Below are 24,015 nucleotides of genomic sequence, written 5' to 3'. Positions count from 1 at the left end.
TTATTGCTCCCACTGTTGATTTCTTCACTCCAAGCTGGTTGACTATTGCAGATTCAGTCTTCCCAGCCTGGTGCAGGGCTACAATTTTGTTTCTGGTGTCCTTTGACAGCTCTTTGGTCTTCACCATAGTGGAGTTTGGAGTCAGACTGTTTGAGGGTGTGCACAGGTGTCTTTTTATACTGATAACAAGTTTAAACAGGTGCCATTACTACAGGTAATGAGTGGAGGAAAGAGGAGACTCTTAAAGAAGAAGTTACAGGTCTGTGAGAGCCAGAAATCTTGATTGTTTGTTTCTGACCAAATACTTATTTTCCACCATAATATGCAAATAAAATGATAAAAAAAACAGACAATGTGATTTTCTGGATTTTTTTTTCTCAGTTTGTCTCCCATAGTTGAGGTCTACCTATGATGTAAATTACAGACGCCTCTCATCTTTTTAAGTGGTGGAACTTGCACTATTGCTGACTGACTAAATACTTTTTTGCCCCACTGTATATATCTATATATATATCTATATATAGATATATATATAGATATATATATATATATATATATATATATATATATATATAATTTGCCTGAAATACAAAGGAAATGTATCTGAGAGCACAAATCTCCAAGGATGCCAAAACTTTTGCATTGTCTCAATTTCCTTTATGTTAATTTTTAAAATGTAAAATATGAATATATTTTTATATACCGTATATACATTTTTTTTTGCCTAAAATACAAAGGACATGTGTCGTCTTTAACTGTAGACCTTTTAGAGATAATTTCATCTTTGACTTTTTGACCAGGGATGCCCAAAATTTTACATGCCATTGTCCCAACTGACAAAGGCTTAGTATTGCAGGCCATGTAAGTAGGAAGATCTGCGGAGAAGGAGTGATGGGTGTGGGACACAGCAGCACATCCATGCCTGGAGAATAAGTTACGGACAGTCATTTCAGGGAGAACAGGTTATACCACATCCATATGCAAATAATAATGATCTTATTCATCCAGATTCAGCTTCACCTCGCCTCCTCCCAATGTTCTTTATGACCCATCCAGCCGTGCACTTCCCTAATTATTCTCCTTACTGACGTGTTTACATTGTCATGTCTCCAAAATATTCGTCCTCAGAAACTGTAAGGACATTACCCATAACATACATTACTAAGTACTCATGGCTATTACTCAACTTTTTCCTTTTGTGTTTTTGTTTTTAATATCACTATATTAGGATATGTATATTGTATTACATAACCTTCATTCATTTTATTTTTTTCGGTGGCATGGTGGTTGGAGGGCAAAAAATAAACTCACAGCAATTCTGACATTGCTAGTTGGAATTTGTTTCTATGATCTTCAATATATGTTATAAATAACCCAACTTTGTTTTTTCAAGGTCAAAACTATTATGTAATAATAATAATAATAATAATTATGTAATATTAAATGTATATAGTCTTATATTTTGTACTTTTTCACAATAAAACCAGTATATGTAATAATTTATTGTTGTGCTGCAATGAAAAAAAAAAAAAATTCTTGATTGGAACTTTGTTTTCTTGCCGGATGACTTGTAATTGTTATTGGAACCTTTTAGCGCAACTTTTACGATATTTTATTCTGTTTTTCATTAGCAGGATGCAGAAAAACGCAAATTCTTATGTTGTAATAGTTTGTCAGATGAGAATAAGGTTAATGTAAAATATTCATGACATAATGTTAGTCAATAAGAAATACAAACCTGGTCCCGAACATGTCCCCCAATAATAATAGAATGGTTGCTGCATGGTGGCTCAGTGCTTAGTACTAATGCTACGGGGTTTTGGGTCCAAACTTCATCAAGGACAAAATCTGCATTGTGTTACACACTTGTCCCGAGTCCAGGATCTGCTCCCTTAACCTTGGCCGACTAAGTTCTCTGATGCTCCACGACAGACTTTGCTGGTGGCCCGGCATGCTCCCATTTTGTCTACCTAAGCCTATATAGGGCCTACCAAGACACACACCTCTGTCTTGGTATTAAGACTTTTATTGTTTCTGAGTCCTGTGTTCATGCAGCCTGAGCCTGTTCCCGGTCTTCCAGGACCTCTGCTACATGTTCCCGGTCTTCTAGGACCTCTGCTACGTGTTGCTGGTATTCCAGGACCTTTACTACATATTCTTGGACCTCTGTTACGCGTTCACGGTCTTCTAGGACCTCTGCTACATTTTCTCGGTCTTCCAGGACCTCTTCTAACTGTTCCTGGTCTTCCAGGACCTCTGCTACATGTTTCCCGTGTGTCTCAATTGCCTGCTGACCTGACATGCATGGTCGGTGTACCCACCCAAACTTTGGGCTTTGAAGATCCACCTCACCTGGTGAGCCTAACACATTGAGTTTGTATGTTCTCCCCTTGTTTGCGTGGGTTTCCACCTGGTTCTCCGGTTTCCTCCCACACTCCAATGACATACCAATAGGGAATTTAGATTGTGAGCCCCGATGGAGACAGCGCTATATAAGCGACTAAAATAAATAAAAACACTTAACAAAATTGTATTTTTCACAGACGAATGAAAAGCTTACATGGGGGACATGGGACTTTTACTAACATTTGATGGCAGGCCAATTAGCCACCACGTAAAGCAAATATGGATACGGCATAGTGGTATTTCACTCAATAACCCCGTTAAAGGTCAGTGTACTGATATCCTGTTATATTGAACTTATAGGCACAATTGCACTAAATACGTAAATGGTCCTTTGAAAAGTTGACTGTGGGTCTTGAAAATCATATAATATATATGAAAATGATCATACAGGGCAGAATGGAAGGTTCCAACATTAATATTTCTCTGTTCTCGAATTATTAAAAGGAGCCATCAGTAACTCTACTTTCCATCACCCACCGCCTCGGCTTCATGACTTCTGAAGTCCTTCCACCTACTCTATTTCCACTACGCACCTCTCTCGGTAAATGACTTATAGAAACCTTTTATCTAGTAGCTGGACGCTTGCATGGCTATCCGTGATCCAATTAAAGCCTGAATGATTGTGAGTGACAACGGCGTCTCTGCATTAAGAATTAACTTTGTCAATTAATGGCCGAATCCTTTGCTACAAATTAGATCCCTATAGATTTTCAGTCCACTGCCTAGATGAATGGTCCAAATAAAACCAATGGTTATGATGTGAAACACCAATGGGTCCTCAATGGTCATAAATTCATGACCTTTGCTGCAAGAGGTAATAAGATAAATTAGGGTATTAGGCCGACGTGAGTCTATAATGGAGCCTTTCTACGTAGAGAGGCTAGCCAAAAATAATTAGATTCATCAGTGACATTAAGACTGCTTGTTGATAGTTTCCAGGTATCAACAGGAGAATTTTTTGCCATTGTGCTAGGTAGCACAGAAGGTCCACTTGATCTCTGGTGCTTGAAGGTGCCCAATAAACTGTATTTTATATTTGTAAATTGGGGGCACCCCTTAAAAGTTTAGGATTGGGGCCACCATCATCTATTCTGCATTCATTCTGTTGGTTTTACATTTTTTGTAAAGTGATGGAGCAGGAGTGAGCAGAATCACATTTGGAAATTACCTTTCATTGTTTATTGCGTGTAAACATAGTCCGTGTCTTTAATCTAACTTTCCCGGAAGTAGGGGAGACTTCTCCTTTTTTTTCGTGAGTCTCCCGAATTCCCGGAATAGTTGGCAAGTCTCCTGGGTGCCCTACGAAGTTCTTGTAAATCAGCCTTCAACCAAAGATTTAATTGTGGCCCCCAACACCCATACACAAACTCAGAACATACAAAAGGGCATGGCCTAGGACCAAGGCGAGGTCAATGTCAAAGGGAAGAGTTTATGTCAAAAATTTTTTTTACATGATTCTCATTAAAAACAATTTTGAAAAGTTGGAATTGTGACACATGTAGCGGGCTCACACGGTAAGGTGGATCCTCTAAGCCCAAGGTCTGGGTGGGCACATGAGCCACGGCCGCCGGTGGGTTTAGCAAATGGGAAGCAGATTCTAGAGTTTTTCAAGACACCGGGCAGATTGCGGTTACTGGGAACCACAGACAAGCAGGTGAGGTCCTCCACTGACAGGTAGCATGGTTACTGGAAACGAAACTACACACAAGTGACTCATGGATAGAAAACCACAGACAGCAGACATCCTGATGACTGTGGACTGGAACTGTGCACAGACAACTGAGTTACTAGCAAGTCGTCAAGTCTTGGGAGTCTATAAAGGCCCAGGAATACAAAACATGGGAGCATGCGGGGCTACTTACAAAGCCTGACATAGACCACAAGAAAATGGGGGCAGGTGGGTAACAAGAATTTACACTGTAAAACCATAAAGTAGTGACCCCGATTCCAGCACTGTACTACTTACAGTACTTTTTTCATACCACTATTTTTCTGAAATTATCTGCTATCTCTCTCTACCTAATATAAACTTCACACATTAAGATACTTTAAAGTATTTTTTTTATTCTTAACGCTTATATATATTTACAGAGCCTGTGCGACTTTATTACCTATGGAGGTGCACAGCCTCCATCTGTTGCCGTAAAGGCTCCTTTTTTTTGTCTGAAAAACAATGCTCCCTTATGCCTCAGAGCATATGTGGTGTGCCTTGATTTTTTATTTTTTGTTTTGTATTTTCTATCAACTTACATTAATTGTAGCAGATTCCTGGATGGTTTTGTAGTTCATTTCTTCAAAGTAAATGTTGAGTTTTGCTACTCCGTCCCTGTGAAAATGAGAAACAAAAGATGAAACTCGAGCAAGTGAAAACTCTGAAACCAATAGGAGAGCCCAGGCGATAGTGATAGTGGTTGAGAAGTGAATGACTGCAATGAAACTCCCATTTAGAGACACTAGAAGTATGAAAATGATCAACAACTACAGTGATTTCTACTTCAATCTCTACTTCAAGCTCCATCTACGTGAACATGTGGAATGGTGGTTGACACCAAATTGATCTGTCATCAATAGCTGATAATTTTCCAAAGCAACACCCGGGCAGATCCTGACCAGTCTCTCCCAGGGTTAAGCAGAGTACCGCACACATGAAATCCCATTAGTATTACTATTAACGGCCTTCAGCTTGATCTCGAGAAATGGGTGCCTTGATGGATGGATGCTCTGTGGGAACATCGATCTTGTACAAGGCTAGACAGGTCCACCAGAGTCTTCTCTGCCGTTATCTTGATAGTATTAAGCCATGCGGTTGCTGGTCTTCCTCTTTGCCTTGTTCCTTCTATTCTTCTGACCATGATGTCCTTCTCCAGTGATTGCTCTCTTCATATGATGCGTCCAAAGTAGGCAAGTCATAGCTTGATGATCCTTGTTTCGAGTGACATGTCTGACTTGATTTGTTCCAAAATTGATTTGTTTGTTCTTCTTGCCATCCATGGTATTGAAAACCTCCTTCTCCAGCACCACATTTCAAAGGCATTAATTCTTCTTCTCTCTTGTTTCTTTATCGTCCAGGTTTCACATCCATATGTTACTACAGAAAATACCGGACTATGTACGAGCCGCGTCTTCGTCATCAGTGAAATGTTCCTCGATGTGAAGACCTTGTCCAGTGACTCCATTGTTGATTTGCCCATAGTTATTCTCCTATTGACTTCCGGTGTCATCGTTGCATCTTGAGTGATCATTGGTTGAAATCGTATTCAACTTCCAGTTCGTCACCGTCCATCTCAAATGTGTCCCGGTTGTACGTGGCACTAGTCAATATCTTCGTCTTCTTGCTTCCCTCTAATTACGCAGCAACCGATATTCTTAATGTAAACTTTCATGTCATGTGCAGTTTGCACTTCAAACATTGAGTCAATATTTTTGCTAAATATATTTACATTCCTAAATATCCCTCCCAAACATATCTCACCTGGAAAAGGTTAATCATGCATGATCCTGTAACTCCCTTCTGGCACATTAAACACCTGCCTCTCCAAAAATTTGTTCCCGTCACCCATAACATGTTTTCACAGGAGACAATTATTAATCTACTCATTTATAGCAAGGGTGGGGTTTATGGCATAGCACAAGAGAGAAATCCCCCCTCCAGGGAAAGCAATGCTGAGTCATAACTACTGAATAATAAATGGGTTAAAATAAATTTTTAACTCTATACATTTTCATTGGTGTTCAAAAGTTAGTAAGACTTTATTAATCTCTGCAGAAATTTGGTTTCAAATGTGATTAAATAAAAAAAATGATATAAAAAGGTATTAGAACATATCCGTGTGAAGTGTCACTGGATGTGCTGCTGATAATTGAATTAAGCGAATATTATCCTATGAAACTTTATTTTAACAGGTTTACAAAGTCAACGCGTTTCGAGGTCAACGCAGGACCTTCTTCATCAGGACAAAAACCTAGTCATTTTTTGTCCTGATGAAGAAGTCCTGCGTTGACCTCGAAACGCGTTGCATTTTTAAATCTGTTAAAATAAAGTTTCATTGGATAATATATGTTTAATTCAATTATCAGCAGCGCATCCAGTGACACTTCACACGGGTATGTTCTTTCTCTTAGTCCTTTGGACTCATGTCTCGCAGCAGCTGGTATATGCGTTTACTACATGTTGCTTTGTTGCCACACCACCAGGTGAGCAGATCCATGTTGGTTTATGTGTTGTTTTAACATTTAAAACCCTATTGTGCCCTCTTCCTTTTCCCAGTTTGCTTTACTACTGTAAGAAGGTATTGTAGCTCAGCTCCATTCAAATTAACTGGCCACAGATGCATTACCATAGACAACCTGTGGACAGATGTGGTGCGGTTTTTGAAGCAGGAAGCAGCAGTGTTTTTCTATTCTGAGACAATTCCTTAAATCTTCATACCCCTATTTCCATCCTGTTAAACCCTCTTTTACTGTGAAAGTTGTATCGTACTTGTGGTTAGCACTGTAGCATTGGGTTCAAATCCCACCAGGGACGACATCTACAAGGAGTTTGTATGCTCTCCCGGTTTTCCAGTTTTCTTCGAGACGCCAAAGAAATACTGATAGGGAATTTAGTTTACGAGCCCGAATGGGGACAGTGATGATAATGTCTGTACAGCCCAGCGGAATATGATGGTGCTATATAAGCAAGTAAAATGAGTAAATGTATTAATAAGTACTGATGAGCAAATCAATTCGGAGGACTCTGGTCCATTGACCATGTCAGTAGTCTGTCACATGCCAGAAGGGAGCTCTAAGAACCTCGTCTTACCTACAATGACGCTATATTAAGCCCACAAATCAGTGGAGGCTCCCAGGAATTCCAGAGATTACGGAGATTTGCTCATCTATACTATCATAGGGGTTGGCCACTTCATCTTTTTAGTATAGCTTTCCTCTGAAACGGACCAGCAATTTTGCTCATAAAATGGCTACTGATGGAAGGACATGTGACCAGACCGGTCTGGTCACATGCTCTTCCACCACCAGCAGCCATTGTATGTACAGAGGTGCTCTGAAGTGTATGAGGAATAGTGCACTAACAAGAGAAAGCCAACCTCAATAATTTATCCTAATTTAGCCTTCGTTCCATTTTCCATTGGTGAGAAGCGTTATAACGGTTCTTTTAAGTTGTCCATACACTTCAGATTAAAGGTGACCCTGTAAACTAATCTTGATGGATTACTCCCTCAATTTAATGTACGTAGGGTTAATCTATATACACAGTCCCTAGAAGTGTAATATCACAATTCCGCCATTCGCTGTATCCTGGGGACACAGTGAGTGACAGCTCAGCCGCGCTATGGAGAACAGGGGAATGTTGGGCTGTCAGTGCTGTGAGTGACAGCTGAGCCTCCCTATGGATAGCAGAGAGGTGTTGGGCTGTCAGTGCTGTGAGTGACAGCTGAGCCGCTCTATGGATAGTAGGGAAGTGTTGGGCTGTCAGTGCTGTGAGTGACAGCTGAGCCGCTCTATGGATAGCAGAGAGGTGTTGGGCTGTCAGTGCTGTGAGTGACAACTGAGCCGCTCTATGGATAGCAGAGAAGTGTTGGGCTGTCAGTGCTGTGAGTGACAGCTGAGCCTCCCTATGGATAGCAGAGAGGTGTTGGGCTGTCAGTGCTGTGAGTGACAACTGAGCCGCTCTATGGATAGCAGGGAAGTGTTGGGCTGTCAGTGCTGTGAGTGACAGCTCAGCCGCCTTATGGATAGCAGGGAAGTGTTGGGCTGTCAGTGCTGTGAGTGACAACTGAGCCGCTCTATGGATAGCAGGGAAGTGTTGGGCTGTCAATGCTGTGAGTGACAACTGAGTCGCTCTATGGATAGCAGGGAAGTGTTGGGCTGTCAGTGCTGTGAGTGACAACTGAGCCGCTCTATGGATAGCAGAGAGGTGTTGGGCTGTCAGTGCTGTGAGTGACAGCTGAGCCTCCCTATGGATAGCAGGGAAGTGTTGGGCTGTCAGTGCTGAGAGTGACAACTGAGCCGCTCTATGGATAGTAGGGAAGTGTTGGGCTGTCAGTGCTGAGAGTGACAACTGAGCCGCTCTATGGATAGCAGGGAAGTGTTGGGCTGTCAGTGCTGTGAGTGACAGCTGAGCCGCTCTATGGATAGCAGAGAAGTGTTGGGCTGTCAGTGCTGTGAGTGACAACTGAGCCGCTCTATGGATAGCAGAGAAGTGTTGGGCTGTCAGTGCTGTGAGTGACAACTGAGCCGCTCTATGGATAGCAGAGAAGTGTTGGGCTGTCAATGCTGTGAGTGACAGCTGAGCCTCCCTATGGATAGCAGGGAAGTGTTGGGCTGTCAATGCTGTGAGTGACAACTGAGCCGCTCTATGGATAGTAGGGAAGTGTTGGGCTGTCAGTGCTGTGAGTGACATGTCAGTGCTGTGAGTGACAGCTGAGCCGCTCTATGGATAGCAGAGAGGTGTTGGGCTGTCAATGCTGTGAGTGACAACTGAGCCGCTCTATGGATAGCAGGGAAGTGTTGGGCTGTCAGTGCTGTGAGTGACAGCTGAGCCGCTCTATGGATAGCAGGGAAGTGTTGGGCTGTCAGTGCTGTGAGTGACAGCTGAGCCGCTCTATGGATAGCAGAGAGGTGTTGGGCTGTCAGTGCTGTGAGTGACAGCTGAGCCGCTCTATGGATAGCAGGGGAGTGTTGGGCTGTCAGTGCTGTGAGTGACAGCTGAGCCGCTCTATGGATAGCAGAGAGATGTTGGGCTGTCAGTGTTGTGAGTGACAACTGAGTCGCTCTATGGATAGCAGGGAAGTGTTGGGCTGTCAGTGCTGTGAGTGACAGCTGAGCCGCTCTATGGATAGCAGAGAGATGTTGGGCTGTCAGTGTTGTGAGTGACAACTGAGTCGCTCTATGGATAGCAGGGAAGTGTTGGGCTGTCAGTGCTGTGAGTGACAGCTGAGCCGCTCTATGGATAGCAGAGAGGTGTTGGGCTGTCAGTGCTGTGAGTGACAGCTCAGCCGCCTTATGGATAGCAGGGAAGTGTTGGGCTGTCAGTGCTGTGAGTGACATGTCAGTGCTGTGAGTGACAGCTGAGCCGCTCTATGGATAGCAGAGAGGTGTTGGGCTGTCAGTGCTGTGAGTGACAGCTGAGCCTCCCTATGGATAGCAGGGAAGTGTTGGGCTGTCAGTGCTGAGAGTGACAACTGAGCCGCTCTATGGATAGTAGGGAAGTGTTGGGCTGTCAGTGCTGTGAGTGACAGCTGAGCCGCTCTATGGATAGCAGAGAAGTGTTGGGCTGTCAGTGCTGTGAGTGACAACTGAGCCGCTCTATGGATAGCAGAGAAGTGTTGGGCTGTCAGTGCTGTGAGTGACAGCTGAGCCGCTCTATGGATAGCAGAGAAGTGTTGGGCTGTCAGTGCTGTGAGTGACAGCTGAGTCGCTCTATGGATAGCAGAGAGGTGTTGGGCTGTCAGTGCTGTGAGTGACAACTGAGCCGCTCTATGGATAGCAGAGAGGTGTTGGGCTGTCAATGCTGTGAGTGACAGCTGAGCCGCTCTATGGATAGCAGAGAGGTGTTGGGCTGTCAATGCTGTGAGTGACAACTGAGCCGCTCTATGGATAGCAGGGAAGTGTTGGGCTGTCAGTGCTGTGAGTGACAGCTGAGCCGCTCTATGGATAGCAGAGAGGTGTTGGGCTGTCAGTGCTGTGAGTGACAGCTGAGCCGCTCTATGGATAGCAGGGGAGTGTTGGGCTGTCAGTGCTGTGAGTGACAGCTGAGCCGCTCTATGGATAGCAGAGAGATGTTGGGCTGTCAGTGCTGTGAGTGACAGCTGAGCCTCCCTATGGATAGTAGGGAAGTGTTGGGCTGTCAGTGCTGTGAGTGACAGCTGAGCCGCTCTATGGATAGCAGAGAGGTGTTGGGCTGTCAGTGCTGTGAGTGACAGCTGAGCCGCTCTATGGATAGCAGGGGAGTGTTGGGCTGTCAGTGCTGTGAGTGACAGCTGAGCCGCTCTATGGATAGCAGAGAGATGTTGGGCTGTCAATGCTGTGAGTGACAACTGAGCCGCTCTATGGATAGTAGGGAAGTGTTGGGCTGTCAGTGCTGTGAGTGACAGCTGAGCCGCTCTATGGATAGCAGAGAAGTGTTGGGCTGTCAGTGCTGTGAGTGACAACTGAGCCGCTCTATGGATAGCAGAGAAGTGTTGGGCTGTCAGTGCTGTGAGTGACAGCTGAGTCGCTCTATGGATAGCAGAGAAGTGTTGGGCTGTCAGTGCTGTGAGTGACAACTGAGCCGCTCTATGGATAGCAGAGAAGTGTTGGGCTGTCAGTGCTGTGAGTGACAACTGAGCCGCTCTATGGATAGCAGGGAAGTGTTGGGCTGTCAGTGCTGTGAGTGACAACTGAGCCGCTCTATGGATAGTAGGGAAGTGTTGGGCTGTCAGTGCTGTCAGTGACAGCTGAGCCGCTCTATGGATAGCAGAGAAGTGTTGGGCTGTCAGTGCTGTGAGTGACAACTGAGTCGCTCTATGGATAGCAGGGAAGTGTTGGGCTGTCAGTGCTGTGAGTGACATGTCAGTGCTGTGAGTGACAGCTGAGCCGCTCTATGGATAGCAGAGAGGTGTTGGGCTGTCAGTGCTGTGAGTGACAGCTGAGCCTCCCTATGGATAGCAGGGAAGTGTTGGGCTGTCAATGCTGAGAGTGACAACTGAGCCGCTCTATGGATAGTAGGGAAGTGTTGGGCTGTCAGTGCTGAGAGTGACAACTGAGCCGCTCTATGGATAGTAGGGAAGTGTTGGGCTGTCAGTGCTGAGAGTGACAGCTGAGCCGCTCTATGGATAGCAGAGAAGTGTTGGGCTGTCAATGCTGTGAGTGACAGCTGAGCCGCTCTATGGATAGCAGAGAAGTGTTGGGCTGTCAGTGCTGTGAGTGACAACTGAGCCGCTCTATGGATAGCAGAGAAGTGTTGGGCTGTCAATGCTGTGAGTGACAGCTGAGCCTCCCTATGGATAGCAGGGAAGTGTTGGGCTGTCAATGCTGTGAGTGACAACTGAGCCGCTCTATGGATAGTAGGGAAGTGTTGGGCTGTCAGTGCTGTGAGTGACAGCTGAGCCGCTCTATGGATAGCAGAGAGGTGTTGGGCTGTCAATGCTGTGAGTGACAACTGAGCCGCTCTATGGATAGCAGAGAAGTGTTGGGCTGTCAGTGCTGTGAGTGACATGTCAGTGCTGTGAGTGACAGCTGAGCCGCTCTATGGATAGCAGAGAGGTGTTGGGCTGTCAATGCTGTGAGTGACAACTGAGCCGCTCTATGGATAGCAGGGAAGTGTTGGGCTGTCAGTGCTGTGAGTGACAGCTGAGCCGCTCTATGGATAGCAGGGAAGTGTTGGGCTGTCAGTGCTGTGAGTGACAGCTGAGCCGCTCTATGGATAGCAGAGAGGTGTTGGGCTGTCAGTGCTGTGAGTGACAGCTGAGCCGCTCTATGGATAGCAGGGGAGTGTTGGGCTGTCAGTGCTGTGAGTGACAGCTGAGCCGCTCTATGGATAGCAGAGAGATGTTGGGCTGTCAGTGTTGTGAGTGACAACTGAGTCGCTCTATGGATAGCAGGGAAGTGTTGGGCTGTCAGTGCTGTGAGTGACAGCTGAGCCGCTCTATGGATAGCAGAGAGGTGTTGGGCTGTCAGTGCTGTGAGTGACAGCTCAGCCGCCTTATGGATAGCAGGGAAGTGTTGGGCTGTCAGTGCTGTGAGTGATATGTCAGTGCTGTGAGTGACAGCTGAGCCGCTCTATGGATAGCAGAGAGGTGTTGGGCTGTCAGTGCTGTGAGTGACAGCTGAGCCTCCCTATGGATAGCAGGGAAGTGTTGGGCTGTCAGTGCTGAGAGTGACAACTGAGCCGCTCTATGGATAGTAGGGAAGTGTTGGGCTGTCAGTGCTGTGAGTGACAGCTGAGCCGCTCTATGGATAGCAGAGAAGTGTTGGGCTGTCAGTGCTGTGAGTGACAACTGAGCCGCTCTATGGATAGCAGAGAAGTGTTGGGCTTTCAGTGCTGTGAGTGACAGCTGAGTCGCTCTATGGATAGCAGAGAAGTGTTGGGCTGTCAGTGCTGTGAGTGACAACTGAGCCGCTCTATGGATAGCAGAGAAGTGTTGGGCTGTCAGTGCTGTGAGTGACAGCTGAGCCTCCCTATGGATAGCAGGGAAGTGTTGGGCTGTCAATGCTGTGAGTGACAACTGAGCCGCTCTATGGATAGTAGGGAAGTGTTGGGCTGTCAGTGCTGTGAGTGACAGCTGAGCCGCTCTATGGATAGCAGGGAAGTGTTGGGCTGTCAGTGCTGTGAGTGACAACTGAGCCGCTCTATGGATAGCAGAGAGGTGTTGGGCTGTCAATGCTGTGAGTGACAGCTGAGCCGCTCTATGGATAGCAGAGAAGTGTTGGGCTGTCAGTGCTGTGAGTGACAGCTGAGCCGCTCTATGGATAGCAGGGAAGTGTTGGGCTGTCAGTGCTGTGAGTGACAACTGAGCCGCTCTATGGATAGCAGAGAGGTGTTGGGCTGTCAGTGCTGTGAGTGACAGCTGAGCCGCTCTATGGATAGCAGGGAAGTGTTGGGCTGTCAGTGCTGTGAGTGACAACTGAGCCGCTCTATGGATAGCAGAGAGGTGTTGGGCTGTCAATGCTGTGAGTGACAACTGAGCCGCTCTATGGATAGCAGGGAAGTGTTGGGCTGTCAGTGCTGTGAGTGACAGCTGAGCCGCTCTATGGATAGCAGAGAGGTGTTGGGCTGTCAGTGCTGTGAGTGACAACTGAGCCGCTCTATGGATAGCAGGGAAGTGTTGGGCTGTCAGTGCTGTGAGTGACAGCTGAGCTGCTCTATGGATAGCAGAGAGATGTTGGGCTGTCAGTGTTGTGAGTGACAACTGAGCCGCTCTATGGATAGCAGGGAAGTGTTGGGCTGTCAGTGCTGTGAGTGACAGCTGAGCCGCTCTATGGATAGCAGAGAGGTGTTGGGCTGTCAGTGCTGTGAGTGACAACTGAGCCGCTCTATGGATAGCAGGGAAGTGTTGGGCTGTCAGTGCTGTGAGTGACAGCTGAGCCGCTCTATGGATAGCAGGGAAGTGTTGGGCTGTCAATGCTGTGAGTGACAGCTGAGCCTCCCTATGGATAGCAGAGAGGTGTTGGGCTGTCAATGCTGTGAGTGACAACTGAGCCGCTCTATGGATAGCAGGGAAGTGTTGGGCTGTCAATGCTGTGAGTGACAGCTGAGCCGCTCTATGGATAGCAGAGAGGTGTTGGGCTGTCAGTGCTGTGAGTGACAGCTGAGCCGCTCTATGGATAGCAGGGAAGTGTTGGGCTGTCAATGCTGTGAGTGACAGCTGAGCCGCTCTATGGATAGCAGAGAGGTGTTGGGCTGTCAGTGCTGTGAGTGACAGCTGAGCCGCTCTATGGATAGCAAAGAGGTGTTGGGCTGTTAGTGCTGTGAGTGACAGCTGAGCCGCTCTATGGATAACAGGGGAGTGTTGGGCTGTCAGTGCTGTGAGTGACAGCTCAGCCGCCTTATGGATAACAAGGGAGTTGTCACGCTGTAGTACTGAGGGTTAATGCAGAGTAACACAGACTCCACTAGATGCCAACAGAGTGGATAGTGAGCTGAATATCCTGCTATGAAGCAGACCCACAGTAATACAGCGAAGCTACCACTAGGTGGCAGTGGAGTAGTCAGAGAGCCGAGTCAATACCAGGAGATAACGCAGTATCAAGGGAAAACCAAGGAGCAGAGTCAGATGAGAGGAAAAGATCAGTAGCGGTCAGTAGCAGAAACACCAGAAGGGAGAGACAGAATCAGGTCAGAGCCAAGATACAGTCGATACCGGGGAATCCAAACACACAAGGGAAAAGGGGCAGGAACTTGTAGGTGGAAGGTCAACAGACATGGGTCGGGTCAGAAAAGTGCAGCAGTACAAATCAGGAACTCACCAGAGCCAGCTAGCACACCAAAGACAAGCAATATAACTGGCACTGCACATAGGTTACAGCACCAAGATATAGCAGACCGGACATGGGAACGAGGCAGGGAAAATTAACCCCTGACATGATCAGATCGGGAGAGGAAAGACAAAACCAAAACCCAGCCTGGATCATGACAGGAGTGATGGGCTGTCAGTGCTGTGAGTGACAGCTCAGCCGCACTATGGATAGTAGGGAGGTGTTGAGCTGTTAGTGCTGTGGGTAACAGCTCAGTCGCCCTATGGATAGCAGAGGAGTGCTTGGCTGTCAATGCTGTGAGTGACAGCTCAGCACTATGGATATCAGGGAGGCATCGGGCTGTCAGTGCTGTGAGTGACAGCTCAGCCACCCTATGGGATAGCAGGGGAGTGTTGGACTGTCAGTGATGTGTTTGGGTTTCATCCAGGTGTTTTCCTTTCCATAACATAGTAACATAGTTAGCAAGGCCGAAAAAAGACATTTGTCCATCCAGTTTAGCCTATATTCCTTCAGAATAAATCCCCAGATCTACGTCCTTCTAAAGAACCTAATAACTGTAAGATACAATATTGTTGCACTCCATGAAGACATCCAGGCCTTTCTTGAACCCCTCAACTGAGTTCACCATCACCACCTCCTCAGGCAAGGATAATTACCAGGCTATTTAACTGGCTGTCAATGTAGATCATTGTAGCGTTAGCTTTGTGGTGTGATTACTCTGTGCTCTGTATTTTGATATTTTGATCTTTTGTTGCCAGACCTTGGATTTGCCTTTTGGCTACCCGTTTGTATAACCCCTTTTGCCTTTGATGTATTCTGACTTTAGTTACCAGACCCTGGACTTTGCTCCTGCCTAAACATTTGTCTTATCCCTCTGTCTTTGATGTTCCTTCCTGGCTTTTGATCTTGGACATCTTGACCACTCTGACTCACGGTTAATCCATAAGTAGTGACTAGCATTACATCTAAAAGTCCCTATAAGTCTGATAGAAATGGAAACCAGTAGAAGCTTATTGAATTGAGATATGTCTAAATTTAGATGTGCCTGATCCTGTTTATTCTGGTTGACAGCACTTTTCCACATGTATCTGGCATCCCCTGTTTCCTTTCTCTTTACTGTAATAAACATGCATAGCTAATAGTGATGAGTGAGTATACTCGTTGCTCAGGTTTTCCCGAGCACACTTGCATGGTCTCCGAGTATTTATGACTGCTCAGACATTTAGTTTTCCTTGCCCCAGCAGGATGATTTACGGCTGCTAGCCAGGCTGAGTACATGTGGGGGTTCTCACATGTAATAAAGCTGCCTAGTGGCCGCAAATCATCCAGCTGAGGCAAGGAAAACTAAATCTCCGAGCAGTCACAAATACTCAGAGACCACCCGGAAAACCCGAGCAACGAGTATACTTGCTCATCACTAATAGCTAAGCAAATCTTGCATATTTCGGAGGGACTTTGAAGCCAAAAATGTTAGATCCATGCTCATTTGCATACGGCACGCCTTTTTGTCTGTACTATTCTAAAATTTCTCCTGCATAGATAGTTGTTTGGATCTCTTCAAAGTAGATGCCATGTGGGACCGTAGTGGGGTCTACATAGACACCAATAGCAAACCAGATTAATATATCCTAATTTGTCTTTCATACTCTTTTCAATTGATGAGAAACATTATAAATGTTCTCTTTACATTTTATAGTAAGGTGAACACTGTCCACTGATTTTGATGAGGTAAGCCCATAATTTAAGTGGGTTAGCATATCGGATTTAGGTATGTCACATGCTCTTTCTCCCAGTTGACAACACATTCCTAGAGGTTTATACCATTGTCTGTTTCTCTTTTTCTCATTGCAAACAAACATGCATAATTCAGCAAATTGGGCAGGTTCATGAAGGACTTTGAAGCCCAAACTGTCAGATCAATGCTCATTTGCACATGTTTAACCTTCATCACTATGATTCTATAATTTCTCCTGCATGGATAGTTATTTGTATCTTATGAACTTACCCAGCATGTGGAACCCTAGTGGATGCTTAGTACATGCCTGTCTAAATATTTATAGAGCCTGTATAATCTTCAAAGATTTATTGACTTCAGAATAATTAATAAGTACTTCCTCTTTATCAAACATCGGTCAATATAACAATAATAAAGGAGTACTTAAAGTAAGAGGAATATCTCAGGAATTTGTTATTCTATAAATTGACTGGATGTCCTCAAAGTACAAGGAAAGTACCTTGAAATAGGCTTTTCTGATATATAAAGCTTGGTAAGGCTAAGACTCTGTAATATCTGCCGATTCCATCACGCTGATCATGGGCCTCTTCACAGTTCACTATTGATTTCAAAACCTACATTTTGAACTAGACCCATTTATTATATTTCTATGTTGACCAGATCGCTATAATTACTGATATGACTTCCGACAGATGGCCTCTGCTAGATGAAATGTCAAAAAGAATAGGGGGGTACACCAAAACATAAATGGGGAATTCCATTGTTAAAGGAGCCAAATTTTAGAACGAAAATAGTGGCAAGAATTAAAATAATGTCTTAGCAAGACACCATGAGGCTTCTATAAGATCGTCTTACCTTTTGGTTGTATTGGAATCTGACAATGTTCGGAGCACCCAGTTCTGCAAACAGGAAACATTTTGGTTGTTATGATACATAAAAAATATCACATAAGGCAAATGGTTCATTTGTAGCTTGTAATCATGAAGACACATAGATTTGCATGGAAGCAACATAGAAGAACACTAAGGAATGATTATAATAAATGCCGTCTGTAAATACTAATCTATTCTCCAGCAATGGGAAGTAAATCTAATAGAAGACTTGAGTCACAGTTTTGTTTTGGCATCCAAGAGGTTCTAGACTTCATTGAGCACCCACATACAAGATCAGCATTACAGGGGAAGGTAAATTCTATGCTGTGAGGCAGCATAATCTTAGCCGGTGCTATGATAGCAGCTATCATTCCATTCAGTGAATCACTACAGAGATATAATATGTGAGGCAGTGACAGGTGTTATATTCGAGGGTCACTCTTTGTCCCTCAGGATGCAAATAGAAGCGTATTAAGACCGCTGGAGTGCATTGCAGTCACAGATATAGCTGTGGTTGCAGACTAAAAGTAAGTTTGGTCTTGGGAAAGATATTTGCCCAAGGCAGACTTAAGAAAATCTGGCATGGGCCTTTTTTTTTTTTGGAGCGATCTACAGGATGGTAGTGGGGATGTTCGTTCTCTCTAAGTCGGTTCTTACAAGTGGCCTATGATTCCACTTTAAAAACCCTGTAGCAAAGGGTGTGTCAGTCTTGGTTTGCTAACTGCAGAGCAGAAGGTTCTGCAAAGCTTCAGCCTTTGTGAAGTAACACCGAGACAAACAAAACCAAAAGGCCTGGCACCCCTCAGCGTGACACAGCGGTGCAGTCGCCCACGGTAACCGGTCTCGAAAATGGACTTTCTAGTTTCCTGGCTGTGATCCAGAGGATACCATGTGCTGTTTATTTTGTGAGTGTTGGACATTAAATACGCTTACTTTGAACTTTCTTGGGTCATTGCATCCTCACTGCACTGTTATAATCTGGTGGTTTAGGAGCAACATGGGACGAGCTCTGAAGGAAGTGGTACCTGTACTGACCGCAGTCCCTAAGCTCAACACAACACTAGAAGTAGCCGTGGGATGCTCCTGACACTCCCTAGGCACCTCGTCACAGCCTGAGAACTAACTACCCCTAAAGATAGAAACAGGAAAACTGTCTTGCCTCAGAGAAAATCCCCAAAGGATAGATAGCCCCCCACAAGTAATGACTGTGAGTGGAGAGGGAAAAGACATACACAGAATGAAACCAGGATGAGCACAGGAGGCCAGTCTAGCTAGATAGATAGGACAGGATGGAATACTGTGCGGTCAGTATAAAACCCTACAAAATATCCACACAGAGTTTACAAAAATCTCCACACCTGACTAAAGGTGTGGAGGGTAAATCTGCTTCCCAGAGCTTCCAGCTTAACTGAATTAATTCACACTGACAAGCTGGACAAACATAGAAAGCACAGAACGGATAAGTCCACAACCTGTGGACAGAAAAGAGCAAGCAAGGACTTAGCTTTGCTGAACTGGTCAGGATAACAGGGAAATCCAAAGAGATGTGAATCCAACCAGGAACCATTGACAAGTGGCACAAGCTGAAGGAAAGAGCCAGGCTAAATAGCCGAGCAGAATAGACAATCAGTGGAAGCAGCTGCAGACTGCTAAATCCAAGGAGCAGCCATACCACTTAAAACCACCGGAGGGAGCCCAAGCGCAGAATTCACAAGACTGCACATTGTGATTACCGCTGTACTACAAATACTATTGTGGCACCCCAGTAGTCCGTTTGCCACAGTCACTTTGCCTCCCTCACAGGGGGTGATGTCATGCCTGGAAGCAAGGAGAGATCCCCTTTCCAGGTACATCAGCATGCAACACCTTTCCTACTCCAGACCAGAAGGGGCAGCTCTAACACCTGATTTCAGGGGAGCTGTAAGTTCTGGCCTGGAGGCGGAGTTAGGCTACGTTCACATTAGCGTTGCGCCGCCCTGCGTCGGCGACGCAACGCGCGACGCACGGAAAAACGCGCGCAAACGCGCGCAAAAACGCGCGCGTTTTGCGACGCGTGCGTCATTTTTGACGAAAATCGGACGCACAGAAAATGCAACTTGTTGCATTTTCTTGCGTCCGACGCTAGCGTCGGAAACGACGCACGTGGCGAAAAACGCCACCCAAAAAACGCACGCGTCCCCTATGTTAAACATAGGGGCGCGTCGCCGCTGCGTCGCCGCTGCGTCGCCGACGCAACAGCGGCGCAACGCTAATGTGAACGTAGCCTTAGTTAGTCTATTGAGGAGTCAGAGACAGTGAAGGAGGGAGAGGCAAGTGAGGAGAAACTGGGGGATTGGAGCTGCAACTGAGCTCACCCCAGGACTGAGCGCAAAAGACCAGACACCGGAGTCCATGGTTGTGTGAGAACTGCACGTCCAGCAACTAGACCCAGAGGGCAGGAGATTGCAGGTCTTCTGGCCCCAGGTGACACCCTGAGGTACAGCAGCATACAAGAGCCCGGAGACGCCATGACGGAGTGACACCTGGAACAGGCTTAAGCTGCCTGCCATGCGGGTAGTGTTCCATTTAATGGACAGACTGAAAGAGGGACTTGAGTAGAGCACAAAGCATCAGGAACCCAGAAAACAGCGCAGTAGGGAGGCCTCCAACCCCACCTGGCAAGGTGGATTCTGAATTGCTTCCAGGCTGCCCAGATCTCCATTACCACCTGTTACCTGTGCTCCGGACTGCATCTTCAACCAAGAATTAAAGGTAAAGTAAACTGCAGCCCTTGTGTCCTCTAGTCCTTTCCCGCACCCTCATTCCTGCACCCCAACATCCACGATCCCTGATAAGACTGTACTCGTAGCCCCAGGGCCTTGCTCAACCTGTGGGGAGCAAAACCATCTCATCTGAGACACCATCGGCCTCAGCGGTCCCTTTAAGCAGCGTCAGCTACCCATTGCCGAACACCACAGGTGGCGTCACGTGAAATCCCCCTACAAACATTCCCTCGTCACTTTTATTCTGCGCCCAGGGCCACGGAGCGGGTCACCGCTGCCGTGACCACCCCTTTAAGAATCATCCGACCCAGTTCCAAGTACCCTACTGCCCGAGCGTGTGTCGCACTATCACACATAAAAAAACTAGAATTCTTGTAATTAGCTGACCTTCTGAAGTAACTGAATAAATGGAAATATAATGTTAAATAAATGTTATATATTCCATCAAAATTAGAGGAATTGAAAGGAAACTTTAATTTAAATCACAGGCAGAAGAGAAAGTGAAGAGCAAAATATGTAGCAAGTTATTTAATAAGGAAGGAAATATTAGTAAGGGTTACTTATTTTACACAATTCCTTCACGTCAGTCAGACGGCCATATTACTCACATGAGGATTGCATCGCAATCTTTGGGCTGGCCTGACCTGAGCGTGACAGCATGTGTCCCTTGTGGTGTAGTATATAGAGGATGTGTCCTGTGTGGTGTAGTATATAGAGGATGTGTCCTGTGTGGTGTAGTATATAGAGGACGTGTCCCTTGTGGTGTAGTATATAGAGGATGTGTCCCGTATGGTGTAGTATATAGAGGATGTGTCCTGTGTGGTGTAGTATATAGAGGATGTGTCCCGTGTGGTGCAGTATATAGAGGATATGTCCCGTGTGGTGTAGTATATAGAGGATGTGTCCCGTGTGGTGTAGTATATAGAGGATGTGTCCCGTGTGGTGCAGTATATAGAGGATGTGTCCCGTGTGGTGTAGTATATAGAGGATGTGTCCAGTGTGTTGTAGTATATAGAGGATGTGTCCCGTGTGGTGTAGTATATAGAGGATGTGTCCCGTGTGGTGCAGTATATAGAGGATGTGTCCCGTGTGGTGCAGTATATAGAGGACGTGTCCCGTGTGGTGTAATATATAGAGGATGTGTCCCGTGTGGTGTAGTATATAGAGGATGTGTCCCGTGTGGTGTAGTATATAGAGGATGTGTCCCGTGTGGTGTAGTATATAGAGGATGTGTCCAGTGTGTTGTAGTATATAGAGGATGTGTCCCGTGTGGTGTAGTATATAGAGGATGTGTCCCGTGTGGTGTAGTATATAGAGGATGTGTCCCGTGTGGTGTAGTATATAGAGGATGCGTGGTGTAGTATATAGAGGATGTGTCCCGTGTGGTGTAGTATATAGAGGATGTGTCCCGTGTGGTGTAGTATATAGAGGATGCGTGGTGTAGTATATAGAGGATGTGTCCCGTGTGGTGCAGTATATAGAGGATGTGTCCCGTGTGGTGTAGTATATAGAGGATGTGTCCCGTGTGGTGTAGTATATAGAGGATGTGTCCCGTGTGGTGCAGTATATAGAGGATGTGTCCCGTGTGGTGTAGTATATAGAGGATGTGTCCCGTGTGGTGTAGTATATAGAGGATGTGTCCCAGGTGGTGCAGTATATAGAGGATGTGTCCCATGTGGTGTAGTATATAGAGGATGTGTCCCGTGTGGTGTAGTATATAGAGGATGTGTCCCGTGTGGTGTAGTATATAGAGGATGTGTCCCAGGTGGTGCAGTATATAGAGGATGTGTCCCGTGTGGTGTAGTATATAGAGGATGTGTCCCGTGTGGTGTAGTATATAGAGGATGTGTCCAGTGTGGTGTAGTATATAGAGGATGTGTCCCATGTGGTGTAGTATATAGAGGATGTGTCCCGTGTGGTGTAGTATATAGAGGATGTGTCCCGTGTGGTGTATATAGAGGATGTGTCCGTGTGGTGTAGTATATAGAGGATGTGTCCCGTGTGGTGTAGTATATAGAGGATGTGTCCCGTGTGGTGTAGTATATAGAGGATGTGTCCCGTGTGGTGTAGTATATAGAGGATGTGTCCCGTGTGGTGTAGTATAAAGAGGATGTGTCCCGTGTGGTGCAGTATAAAGAGGAGGTGTCCTGTGTGGTGTAGTATATAGAGGATGTGTCCCGTGTGGTGTAGTATATAGAGGATGTGTCCCATGTGGTGCAGTATACAGAGGATGTGTCCTGTGTGGTGTAGTATATAGAGGATGTGTCCCGTGTGGTGTAGTATAAAGAGGATGTGTCCCGTGTGGTGCAGTATATAGAGGATGTGTCCCGTGTGGTGTATATAGAGGATGTGTCCCGTGTGGTGTAGTATATAGAGGATGCGTGGTGTAGTATATAGAGGATGTGTCCCATGTGGTGTAGTATATAGAGGATGTGTCCCAGGTGGTGCAGTATATAGAGGATGTGTCCTGTGTGGTGTAGTATATAGAGGATGTGTCCTGTGTGGTGTAGTATATAGAGGATGTGTCCAGTGTGGTGTAGTATATAGAGGATGTGTCCCGTGTGGTGTAGTATATAAAGGATGTGTCCCATGTGGTGTAGTATATAGAGGATGTGTCCCGTGTGGTGTAGTATATAGAGGATGTGTCCCGTGTGGTGCAGTATATAGAGGATGTGTCCCATGTGGTGCAGTATATAGAGGATGTGTCCCGTGTGGTGTAGTATATAGAGGATGTGTTCCGTGTGGTGCAGTATATAGAGGATGTGTCCCATGTGGTGTAGTATATAGAGGATGTGTCCCGTGTGGTGTAGTATATAGAGGAGGTGTCCCGTGTGGTGTAGTATATAGAGGACGTGTCCCGTGTGGTGCAGTATATAGAGGACGTGTCCCGTGTGGTGTAGTATATAGAGGATGTGTCCCGTGTGGTGTAGTATATAGAGGACGTGTCCCGTGTAGTGCAGTATATAGAGGACGTGTCCCGTTTGGTGCAGTATATAGAGGATGTGTCCAGTGTGGTGTAGTATATAGAGGATGTGTCCAGTGTGGTGTAGTATATAGAGGATGTGTCCCGTGTGGTGTAGTATACAGAGGATGTGTCCGGTGTGGTGTAGTATATAGAGGATGTGTCCCGTGTGGTGTAGTATACAGAGGATGTGTCCGGTGTGGTGTAGTATATAGAGGATGTGTCCCGTGTGGTGTAGTATATAGAGGATGTGTCCCGTGTGGTGTAGTATATAGAGGATGTGTCCCGTGTGGTGCAGTATATAGAGGATGTGTCCTCTGTGGTGTAGTATATAGAGGATGTGTCCCGTGTGGTGTAGTATATAGAGGGTGTGTCCGGTGTGGTGTAGTATATACAGGATGTGTCCCGTGTGGTGCAGTATATAGAGAATGTGTCCCGTGTGGTGTAGTATATAGAGGATGTGTCCCGTGTGGTGTAGTATATAGAGGATGTGTCCCGTGTGGTGTAGTATATAGAGGATGTGTCCCAGGTGGTGCAGTATATAGAGGATGTGTCCCGTGTGGTGTAGTATATAGAGGATGTGTCCCATGTGGTGTAGTATATAGAGGATGTGTCCCGTGTGGTGTAGTATATAGAGGATGTGTCCCGTGTGGTGTATATAGAGGATGTGTCCGTGTGGTGTAGTATATAGAGGATGTGTCCCGTGTGGTGTACTATATAGAGGATGTGTCCCGTGTGGTGTAGTATATAGAGGATGTGTCCCGTGTGGTGTAGTATATAGAGGATGTGTCCCGTGTGGTGTAGTATAAAGAGGATGTGTCCCGTGTGGTGCAGTATAAAGAGGAGGTGTCCCGTGTGGTGTAGTATATAGAGGATGTGTCCCGTGTGGTGTAGTATATAGAGGATGTGTCCCATGTGGTGCAGTATACAGAGGATGTGTCCTGTGTGGTGTAGTATATAGAGGATGTGTCCCGTGTGGTGTAGTATAAAGAGGATGTGTCCCGTGTGGTGCAGTATATAGAGGATGTGTCCCGTGTGGTGTATATAGAGGATGTGTCTCGTGTGGTGTAGTATATAGAGGATGCGTGGTGTAGTATATAGAGGATGTGTCCCATGTGGTGTAGTATATAGAGGATGTGTCCCAGGTGGTGCAGTATATAGAGGATGTGTCCTGTGTGGTGTAGTATATAGAGGATGTGTCCTGTGTGGTGTAGTATATAGAGGATGTGTCCAGTGTGGTGTAGTATATAGAGGATGTGTCCCGTGTGGTGTAGTATATAAAGGATGTGTCCCATGTGGTGTAGTATATAGAGGATGTGT

General features: G+C 45.9%; 1 protein-coding gene across 2 annotated transcripts in view; it reads right to left on the bottom strand.

Moving 5' to 3' along the window:
* The window catches only part of SCNN1A (sodium channel epithelial 1 subunit alpha), a 111,374-nt gene that overhangs the window by 12,912 nt on the left and 74,447 nt on the right, over positions 1 to 24,015 (bottom strand). For both annotated transcript variants that reach the window (XM_069754096.1, XM_069754097.1), the window contains exons 11-12: positions 16,955 to 16,998; positions 4,657 to 4,732 (exon numbers count right to left, since the gene is read on the bottom strand). In XM_069754096.1, the coding sequence (XP_069610197.1) occupies positions 4,657 to 4,732; positions 16,955 to 16,998 (120 nt within the window). The remainder of the gene's footprint in view (positions 1 to 4,656; positions 4,733 to 16,954; positions 16,999 to 24,015) is intronic.

Source organism: Ranitomeya imitator, chromosome 2 (assembly GCF_032444005.1).
Source record: "Ranitomeya imitator isolate aRanImi1 chromosome 2, aRanImi1.pri, whole genome shotgun sequence".
Lineage (NCBI taxonomy): Eukaryota > Metazoa > Chordata > Amphibia > Anura > Dendrobatidae > Ranitomeya > Ranitomeya imitator.
The sequence above is the reverse complement of the archived record's forward strand: the minus strand, read 5'-3'. Positions and strand labels throughout refer to the sequence as shown.